This window comes from Ahaetulla prasina, chromosome 2 (genome assembly GCF_028640845.1).
Source record: "Ahaetulla prasina isolate Xishuangbanna chromosome 2, ASM2864084v1, whole genome shotgun sequence".
Lineage (NCBI taxonomy): Eukaryota > Metazoa > Chordata > Lepidosauria > Squamata > Colubridae > Ahaetulla > Ahaetulla prasina.
In genome coordinates this window covers 221479711-221491124 of record NC_080540.1, presented here as the reverse complement: position 1 = coordinate 221491124, position 11414 = coordinate 221479711, and the positions used below count along the sequence as shown (strand labels likewise).

The 11414-nt window shown below is 36.4% G+C and overlaps 1 protein-coding gene across 10 annotated transcripts in view; it reads left to right on the top strand.

The window, feature by feature from the left end:
* The first annotated feature begins 6771 nt into the window (after positions 1–6771).
* CCDC171 (coiled-coil domain containing 171) overlaps positions 6772–11414 on the top strand; it is a 220734-nt gene continuing 216091 nt past the window's right edge. For 4 of the 10 annotated variants that reach the window (XR_009153715.1, XM_058171423.1, XM_058171422.1 and 1 more), the window contains exons 1-2: positions 6773–7238; positions 9886–10048. Coding sequence is in view for 7 of the 10 variants with exons in the window: in XM_058171423.1 (XP_058027406.1) it covers positions 10008–10048 (41 nt within the window). In the remaining 3 variants the exon portion in view is untranslated. Of the gene's footprint in view, positions 7239–9885; positions 10049–11414 lie in introns of all 10 variants that reach the window. The other 6 variants (XM_058171431.1, XM_058171425.1, XM_058171429.1 and 3 more) reach the window with 5 other exon arrangements.

The following is an 11414-nucleotide window of genomic DNA, read 5'->3' as shown; positions in this document are numbered from 1 at the left end:
CTTATTGATCAGGATCCTCCTCTTTCGAGCACAATGGTTCGCTCCGCCTTCTCCTCCTCCTCCTCCTCCTGTTGGAGCGTTCTTGCAAGGCCGTAAGGCAAACAAGAGGGAGTTCGTTATCAGCGCGGGGGCGGGGTGTGCTTCAACTTTGAATGGGCCTAATGTTATCGCCCAAGGCTAAGCCGCGGGTTCCCTTAACATCCTATGTTGAGCCAAGTAGGGGGTACTTGACCCTGCTGGGACAAAACAAAAACACAAACATAAACAGATCATATTTATTGGGTTTCCTATAATGCTCTGTAGGTAGAACATAAAAGGTTTGCACTCAGCCGGATGCAGACTGTTTTCTTCAGGGAATAAGTCAGGCTGGCTTTGATAGAACTTGCTCCAGATGAAGGTTTGCCGAGTACAATTTGAGTAGGCTTGTAGTAGGACTCATGCTCTAGTTTTTTGTGGTGTTTTGTTTTTTTACAATTTTACTAATCTCTCCTGAGTTCTCCAGTGAAAACGAGGCAGTGAAATGTAAAAATCATGCCTGAACTCTCTGGGAAATGCTGTCAATCCAGGCAGATTTTTTTAAAATAATTGTAGTTAAGGACATACTTAGATTTTAAAAACTAAATACATAAATAATATGGGTTTTAAATTGCACTGCACAATATGGCTTGATTAAAGTTCTGTATTAGGAAACCAAATGCAGGTTTCTTTTAATACTGTGTTGCCAAGCAGAGTTTTGATGTAGCTTTTAATAACAGCTGTGTAGCTATTAATAAAAAAGACTTCATATACTATGCTTTCTGACTAATAGTAGTTAAATTTATACTTAACTCAGTTTCATAGTATATCATACTGAGCCACAGTGCCTGGGTTTTCATAACTCAGCCAGACATTTGACCTTAAAATTGATATCTCACAAATGACTCTTAAATGTTTATTTTTGCCAAAATGGTTACTAGTGAACTGGTATGACTAAAGATATTTAACTCACTGCGCTCTTTCAAACTGATTATGGAATTGTGAGTTCAATATTCTGTGCCAAAATTCAGCAGACACCTATCTTAATTTTTGTATAGAAAGCATACTAGAAGGTAGACTTTTCAATGTTTATTATTTTCTATGTATGACTAATTTATACTTTACCTTTCCTTCAGAAGCTTGAGGCACGTTTATAATCCTGGCCGCATTTTTGCCCTACAAAACAATGTGTGAGCCGAGACCGAGAGTGACAGGCACAGAGTCACAATGGGCTTTCACAGCTGTGGTGGATCTGAACCAGCCTAGTACTTTAATCATTATATCATTCTAGCTTTTTACAAAATAACTGTAATTAAATATTTTCTGCTAGGTTTGCATAATATTCTAGTCTAGGCTAAAATTTGGTTGTTTTGTGGCTCAAGAGTGCTGTAAATTGCAGTTGGTGAGGTTAGTTTTCTGTTTCTTGAAGTAATGATTGGATTTATTTGGTATTCAGAATTTATTACCTTTGGGATAAACAGCTACATAAAGCAACAATGTGCCTCAGATAACAGCATGAATCTCCACAGGTGGGATCGGTAGAAGGAGATGATGGCATGTGGCTTGATAGAAAATGACCCAACTCTCCTCCTGATTTTCCAGAAGTCTTTGCTTGATTGCTAGAGGGAACAGAATTATGGATCATCAAAATGTTGATTTAATCTTATATAACGTATGTATCTGCCATCAATTCAAATCCATATTCAACTAGAAAATAGGTACCCTGGAACCTATGTTTCTACTAAATTGAATTGGTCATATCCTTATAATGACTTAAAATTCTGCCATGAGCTTTAAAAAGGGAATAATGAATACCAAATGCAATAAATCTAGTGCCCACATCTTCTAAATAACATGAAATACTGCCATTTCTTCATGAGTAGCTTTTTGCAGGTGATACTAGCTGGATTTATACAATACACTAAACTTAAACACAGATGGCTACTTCAAAGTGTAAGGTAAGCATCGTCTTATTAGATACAATTCTATATTCCATGTTGAAAACTATTATGGTACAAAGAACAAAAATATATGCTGTGAAGTTCAGAGTGCCATTTCATAGCCTAATATGAAATATAAAAAACAGTGACTGTAGCTGCATCGAATTCTAACTCATATATATGTAATATGTTGTTTTAGAAAACTAGCCAATTATACTGATTGGATTTGCACAAGACACACTAAGGGATCAACTAGCTAGCCACATTTTATGGGAGTATATCCTGCAAATTCAATCATTGAAGATTTGAGTAAAAGAAGAAACATTGCATTCCTTAATGAAATTGGATGTGATTTCCTCTTACTCTTGACTCCTGGTAACTGCCTGGATGAGTGCCAGCAGTTTCCTTGGCAAGTTTTTCAGAAGCCTTGCTTTTGTCTTTTCCTAGGGCTGAGAAGGAATAACTGGCCAAGAGTTATCTAGCTGGCTTCATGCCTGAGGCAGAACTACAATTTAGTCTTCTGATTTCTTTTGCAGTGTTTAAAATGATTACACCTAATTGGCTCTCTTAATGAATTTATTAATTTTTTATAGCTACTCATCTCTCTAATGTGATGTTGGGTGGCTTATGAAGTTAAAATCCAGAAAACAATATAGCCAACTCCCCCTCCCCAAAATAATTAAAAAAACATTACAAATAAATTGTTAAAACTTCAAAACATAATCAGCGGAGAGCACCATTATGTTGTACCTAAAAGTGCAACCTCTTGGGCTATCCACCAATATCACTGGACTTCTAAACCAATTGACAAAAGCCATGTTTTCAGGCTCTTCTGGAAGGCCAACAAAGTAGGAAACAATCTTGCTTCAGGACAAATGATATTTCAAAGGGTGGGCTCTGTCAGAAAAAGGTCTCTTCTTGGGTGCCATCAGCTGACATTTCTTTGTAGACTGGATCTTCAAAGTGCCCTTTCTGCCAGATCTCATGGGACTATTAGATGTAATTGGGATGAGGTGATTCCACAAATATCCCAGCCTCATGTCAAGTAGGGCTTTATAGATCAGCAGCAGCTTGACGCAAACTGATATCCAATATAGCTTGCAGAGCAGAGGTGTAATATGTGCTGATCTAAGTGCACATAATTGTCCATGGCTGCTGCATTTTGCACTAGAATTAGAATTAGAATTAGAATTTATTTGATTTCTATACCGCCCTTCTCCCAAAGGACTCAGGGCGGTTTACAGCCAACATAAAAAACAATTTTATAAATAGAATTAAAAACATTTAAAAAATCTAATTCAATTTGGCTAACCCCATTTAAAACTATTAATAAAAGAATGATAAAAAACCCCAATTAAAAATCATAATGCACTAGGCCAGCCCTGCGCGGTAAAACAGAAAAGTCTTGAGTTCACGTCGAAAGGTCCGGAGTTCGGGGAGTAATCGTAACCCCAGAGGAAGCTCATTCCATAGGGCAGGTGCTCCCACAGAGAAGGCTCTCCCCCTGGGGGTCGCCAGCCGACATTGTTTGGCTGAACCTTCTAGGTTCTCTTCAAAGACAAGTCCATGTAGAGTGCATTACAGTCATCCATCCATAAATCACTGCATTGAATACAAACATAAAAATGCATTTCAAAAACCAAAATTAGCGTTTTCAACTATGTGAATGTCTAGATTTCCAGATTGGATACAGAAAAACCAGTACTGTTAGAGCAATTTTGAATTTATGTTTTTCAGGAATGGTTTTAGAAATATAAACAGATTAGAACTGTCTCACATTATTTGCTGGCATCCCTGCTCTGTACTGTTATGACTCTTTTTAGGGAAAAACTAGAGCAGCTTAGTCTAGTGTGCTTTGTTTTGAATAAGAGAAGCAAACTATCTTTCTCCTAGGCTAGTTCAAATGCAGATTTAAAAGAAAACAGATATAATAGTATCCACAAGCTGTTTTACAGTTTTGCTAATGTTTTCAGCCCACAGGGAAAACTTTTTGATTTGAGCTAAATTGCTTTGGGTGCAAAAAACACCCTCTCAAACTATTGATGCTATTCTTTTAAAAATGATAAATGTTCCTGCTGTAAGGAAAATAGCTCCCAGGATTAGACTGTATTGTAAAACATGCTTACCAATGTCAAGATTATATACCAATTCTGACAATTAAAAACGATTTTCCTTTTATTTTTCTTTCACACACACCCCCTTCAACCTTGTATCCTTTCTTCATCAGTTTCCAATAGCACTTTCTTCAAAGTAGGAAAAAAGAAGAGTAGAAGAATATACTGCACAGTTACTTAATACAATCCACGTAATTGAGTCAATTCTATAGAACAAGAAATAAAATAATGTTTTAAATTATTACTAATAAAATTGGAATCTGCTAGTCATGTAGAACTCTTGAAAGGTTTGAATGCTCATTTTTTAAAAAAAAATTGTATTTGTGCTTATATGTTATATCTATAGATACAACCGCATGGATTTTGTAAATTGGTTAATTTCATTGTGGTCATATGAATGAGACAACTGAGTAAATTTAATAATTGCATTCTATAGATTACACTTTGGAAATATTGTTTCTGAAAGTTTTATTTCATTGTGTTATCTTTTGATGGGAAATTATAGCCTGGATTAAATGAATTTATATCTATCTTTATTCATCTTGCTTCTGAAACAAAGATATTTCAGCAGCAATGATTTCGGTCTTTGTACAAGAATGTACTGAAAACCTATATTGTAATGACTATTGTGTTTGATTAAAAACTAACAGTAAGGTATAGCTGAACCAAATATTCATTTGACAAACAGCATAGATAAATTAAATCTCTCAAAGAGACCAATTGCCATTCAAGGATTTGAATTTGGCTACAGTTGACCTTCATTTTATGCTTTCTTAATTCAAACTGATATTTAATTCCACAAAATGTAAAGTTCTTCAGGTTGTGTAGAGTATCATGTTCTACAGATAGAATTGCTTTGAACAATTAATGGAAATATATTCCAGGGCATATAAAATAGTTGCTCTGAGTCAAGGACTTCTTTATGAATGCATGAAAGTAAGTAACACCACTTAGAGATATCTGGCTGACTGGGTGGCTGTTTAAAAATAAACATTTGTTCTAAAATAGTCTAAAAAATATAATCTGCAAATATTCAAATTAGATTGTAAGCACTATGCAGAAGTAATATAGCAGAAGGCTGAGCTTCTTCCTATATTTTCACAATTTCCATTTTATATCTGATTCCTCCAGGAATAGGCCAAGAATAGTGGACATACTTCAATCCTTAATTTTGGAGTTGTTCCTTTTTCTGGGACAACCTTGATTAAGAGACTAAAGTAGTGTGATTTTAAAGATAGGTTGTCATTTAAAGTCAGATATTAAGATGAAGCAATTTAACCACTATTTTAACTTAAGATTTGTTGATGGTTCTTATTTTGACTGGGCCACTGTGGATTTTTATTTTTTTTAATTTTGATGTGACTTGGTCAAGATGCTGTTTTTTTAGAAACTCGGGCTGCTTTCAGTCATTTTTATTTTTTATTTTTTGAATATTTCATTAATCAGATTTATATTGCTGCCGATATCATACAAAGTGTTTTTGGGCAGTGTGCGACAATTGAATAAAATGACAGATAGATTAAAAAAACAGTAAAAACATATTAAAATGAGAATAGTATCATTTTAAAATAAAACTTAGAGAGTGCAAGAAAAAAACCCACAGTGGAGCCATTTAAGGTTGTTTCTGTTTTCCAAGGACCCCCAGGCCTGATGATGTAAAGTCCCTCTTGAGGGACTTTCTAAACTATTGCAGGATTGAAGCCTAATTTTGTTGGGAATTGGGAGAATGTTTTATAAGGCGGGTGCCATGGCAGAGAAGGCTGGCCTCCTGGGACCAAAACAAGTCCTATGGAACTTGTAACATGCCTTCTCCACCCGAGCTAATGGGATGGGCTGATGTAGTTGGGGAAAGGCAGCACCTGGAATTGGACCCGAAACAGATTGGAACCAATCTCCACTTCAAAGAGCACACATAACAGCCTGTGCCTCTGCATACTGCACCAGTTGAAGCTTCTGGATACTCTTCAAGGGCAGCCCCATGTAAAGCGCCCTACAGTAGTCCAATCTGGAGGTGACGGGCCTGAGGGACTGTGAGTGGAGCCTCCTGATCAAAGGAGTACAACTGATGCACAACATGAAGCTGTGCAATGCTCTCCCAGCAACAACCTCCCCCAGTTCTTTGAGGAGTAGTGTGTCCAGGAGCCCAAGATTGTGCACCATATTTGTCTGGGACAGTATCACCAAATCAGCATCAAAAATACACAGCAGATTACCTAGCACAGGGCTGTCAAAACTCCTGGCGTGCAGGGCGGATGGGTCACATGCTGGCCACAGCCATGCCCAGTTTAGCAAAGGGGAAAAAAGTCCTGATAGGTCACGTGATACTGCTCTGACAATGTGAGTTTGACACCCCTGAGCTAGCAGTACTTCGTGGAGACTAAGACCAGAAGAGTTAACCATAGATGTTCCATCTGGGGTCTGCAATATACTCTTGAAAAGTAATGATTTATTGTGGTATATGGATTCAGTGAACAAAATTCACTGTTTATAAACAATTGTAATTAAATGACACTCAGCAAGACTGCTGTATGGAATTGCTGTATATTTTCTAAAAAAAATCTAAAGATTTATTTTTTTATTTGGAGTATTACAATTGTGATTTAATAAAAATGAATTGCATTACTAAAACAATTTGGAAATAAATTCCACTGTATCCAGGAAGCTAAACTTTTCGTACCCGTGCGTAGTACTAAAGTGCCTAGGACTGCAGAGACAACTCTCGCATCTATTTTTCTCTCCATCCATTATTAGCGTCAACCCGTTAACAGCGCCTATAATTTCTTAAAGCGGCAAACAGAGCGGGAGCAAAATGTTTACAACACACTCCTTTAGCGCATGCCCTGTTTAGCTGATTGAAGCAAACAGAGTGAGGGCGAGTAAGCCCCACCCCGTTTAGAATACGTTACATCACAATTTCACATTCTTCCAATGGGTAGTCTGAGACCGGAAGACGACGTGAAGCCCCTGAGCGAACAGCTAGTAGTTGTTCTCTAACCGGAAAAAGCCGTTGTAAAGTCAGTCTGAAGCTAGCATGAATGTCCGGGCTTTCCCGTTACTCTCTGGGTCCTAAAGCCCTCCCAGAAAATAACCTGGTGCTTTACAGATTGTTCATATCCGATAGCTTGGCGATCTCATGATTCCTGCTTTCAAATACAGGCGCGACAAACAGGTAAGAAGATGGGAGGGCGGCAGATTTCGATCCTGGTGTTACGGTAGATTGGTAGGAGGGAAGAGTTGGAAACCAAGAGGAGGAGGAATGTTATGCTTGGGCTGAAGACAAACAGAAACACCGAAGATGTATTGCAGACCTCCGTCGGTTAATCCGGATTGATTAGGGAGGTGTGAATCTGGGATTCACAAGTAGCGATAAATGCGGCAAATTCTCCAACGGTTGTTGCCCTGATAAGGAGGAATACTAGTTTATAGGAAGCAGGATGAAAGTCCTATAAGTTCACTTGTGGAGTCTTCCGTAGCCCTGAGACGGTATAAGGAGAAAACTGACACTTGTTGAACCCTTTGCAGTTTTTCTAAAACTATGTGTCAGGGTCTTAAGTGTGAAGAAGTTATCTCAAGTCCTGCCCGATGTGAACTTGCTCTATGTAAATGATAGAAACTTGACAAGGTACAAATGTCACCTTTTGCCTCCCTTTCAAAGGTGTTTTCCTGGTGGATGTTATAAAATCTTAACTCTATACCAATTGATTTAAGGATGGTTCCGATTTGTTTCAACCATTTAAAAATAAGACCTGTTGCTAAGCAACTTGACTTGAGCACAGGAGAGCAGCCTGATGGCAAAAAGGAATGATGTGACTCTTCAATTGGGTATGATTTTGGCATCCATCTATTTAGCAAACATTAGGGAGATGGTTTGCTTCCATAGTTCCACCCTATCAGTCCTTTGAGGTTGGCTGGGTCGGGAAACAGACACCCCAAAGATCCCAGAAATGCCACTTGATTCTTGCACTGTGTAATAACTGAGTCTTGAAAATTTGACATATTGTCTCCCTGTGTCATCTCCCCATCCCCCACCAGAGAGGATCAAGGTGGAGCAATCTTCAGTTCCTCCTTGCCTCATTCCCTTTCAAGGGTAAGCTGATGTTTAGAATAGAATAGAATAGAATAGAATAGAATTTTTTATTGGCCATGTGTGATTGGACACACAAGAAATTTGTCTTGGTGCATTCTCTCTCGGTGTACATAAAAGAAAAGATACCTTCATCAAGGTACAACACTTACAACACAGCAGCTGTTGATATACTTTCTTCAAGACCATCTTGTACTCACACATTTTATACCAAGGTTCCCAAACTATGAGATATACCTCCCTTGAGGAGGTCCAGAGAGAATCCAGGATGTGTGTGCAGAATCCTTTAGTTGTACGTTGTTACAAGAAAGTCCACTTTTCACAAAGTTTCATGTTATCGATTTAATTATTCATTTGTGTTCATTTTGATATTTGGTTTTTTTAGGGGAAGCATGAACATCAAGATTATATTAAAGAGAGATATAGGGGCAACAAGTTTAGGAGCCCTGTCTTTTATTGACAAGAGCTAGACAGTCTGTATGATCCAGAAGACTTATTTGGATATAGTTTGGGGTCTTTGTTCTGGGTTTGAGCAGATTATGGTAGCAACAAGGAAGTCCAAGTAAATGTCTTGCCACAAATTCTAGAACTACAGCTGTCTTAACTGTAATCAGTTATTTAGGTGAAACAGAATGAGTTGGTCTGGGGGATTTGCTTTTTTCCAAGTGAAAGTCTCTAACACAGTATCCATTAAGGCAACTATTTTTGCTGATTTATCTGCTAAACAATCTAGAGATAGTTATCACTGAATCCAGTTTACTGCAAACATTTTTTGAACAATTGCAGCCAAAATACTCCAAATTGGAATCCTTTGGAGGTACTGACTTTCTCAAAATCTCCAACCAGAAGTTAGGTAGGGATAATGGGAGCATACAGCTGGATGACATGATGGCTCCATCACTGAAATTTTTAAAGAAATGATTTAGAGAGCCATTGGTTCAGAATGGTATAAGGTCTCCTGCTTGAACAGGGAGTTTGACTAGAAAACCTCCAATGTCCCTTCCAACTCTGTTGTACTATTACTGAAAAGTTGGGAAAGGCTGTATAAGGCATTAATTTTTAACCGGTGAATTGGGAACCACTTGTTGAATTGTGTTGCCACTATTAATTTCTGTTGTTGCTTTTTCAAACCAAACAATGGGACTAGCATATTTATTTTATTTCCTAAATTTATATCCCATGTTTTCTTCAGGACTCAAAGTAGCTTGCACCAGAATCTTCATTTTATCCCTACAATAATAACCTTGTGGTAGATAGGTCAGAGAAAGAGCAAGTTTCTGTGTTTAAAGATGGTCTGTCCAGTCTTGGTCCAACATTTTAATTTCTACAGCCACATTATAATTTATTGATTGTAGTGGCAAAATGAGAAAATTAGAAATGCAACCTTCTATTCAAAAAGATACTTCTGAGTTCATCCCAAATGTCTATTATTTTTAAAGAACTGACAAGATTTATATTTTTTCTTAAGCCTATTTTTTTTATTTCTTGAGCTGTTTCTTAAGCCTACATTATCTATTTTTGTAACATGAAGATGAGTGGAGATGGAAATAATAAAATTAATACAGAAAGTTAAAGTTCATTTAACTCATCAAACTCTTTGGATTATCATTCCTGGCTTCAGTAAATTATTGGGTATATACTTTAATAATATTCTATTATTTGTGATTAAATCCAAATACATTATTGCAAAAATGGTGTGACTGGGATGTTTATTTAAGTCTGTGTATTTTAGGTTTTAATGTGACTTCAAGAAGTTGGAAAACAAGTGATGTTTGAAATCTTGTGGTGCAAACAATATTACCTATGAAAATAGCATTGTATGTTCAGAGAACATAAAGCAGAAAATTAGTTGTAATGGATTCTCAAGTAAATTACTCAGTCTCTGAAATGAAACGGTGAGTTTGATTCCTATAATTAACCAAAAATACAGTTATGAAAATTTCTATTCTCTGAATAGTACACTTGACCATGCAAATTTCTGCCATTTTCTAGTTCTGTGATATGAAATTTCTAATAGAATGTTAACTGCAGGAAATATATATTCGGGAAAAATGTTTAGTACAGATAGCAATTGAGAATGTACAAATCATGCTGTTAATACTTCATAACTTCAGATTTCACAGTTTGCAGTAATACTACTGCAGTAGCTACCAGATAAGCCATCCATAGTGCTGGTATCTTAGTGGAAGTTCAGCTTTCTTTAGGATTGTGTTAGTTTACTGTAGTTGCTTTTAAAAGTAACTCCCCACACCTGCATCACAAAATCATTAGCAAGTTTTGGTTGGAAGTAACACAAATATAGGATTGTGCTATATATGTATCTAAGACAACATCCCTTGATAAAGCATTTCTGCAATTCCTTTAAGAATAGCAAAATACTGATATACACATATACATATAAACATATACTAGACCCCCCCCATGCATAAATACAATTTTGATGTTTTTTCAATCCAGTTTTGCAAATTAACAAAACATCACTGATCAAACCAAAAAGGTAATTTATTTTCCAAATTCTGTATTTTATTTACCAAATACAATGGCAACTATTAAGGTAACAAAATGGATAAAATTGCAGCTTCCGTTCTAATGAGCAGGACCATTTCAACTGTGAGATTGAAATTATTCAGACAAATGTACTTAGTCCCCTTCAGACGTTTGTTTCCATTTTCTCTTCAAGATGTGATATTTCAGGAAATCTTTTTTAAACTTTGTATATTTGCCTGCTGACAATTAAGGTTTTTTAAAAAAATAGGGCAGCTTGGCTTTTCCTTTTGTTTTATTATCATGTTTATATTTTTATTTTCCTGCTTACTATCATGTTGTATCATATCTGTATCATTGTTTTTATCCCTGAATTGTTCTACAGTCAGTTTCTATGTTATATGAAAAGTGGATGCAGTACTTTAAAAAGTTGCTTAGTTTTTTGTGTATGGTATATTATATAAAATAAAAGGAGTATTTTATCACACTTTCTCAACTGTCAGTGCAAGGAAAAAAACGCTTTGTTATTCCATTGGAGTGGTTGCCATAGTTACCTGAGTAACTTCGGTATAAGATTTTGTTTTGTTTTCTGAACTTCTCCCTTTTATTTGAGAAGCTGAATAAGGCTTGTGTATTAAATATTATATGCAACTTTCATATATTTTATATTTTGGTGCCTAAAAAGATAATATTAAGAGAGTTGTGTGTGTGTGTGTGCATCTTCCAGTAATTATGAATTAATAGTAATTAGAGTTAAGGCTGGGTTCATCAGGGTAA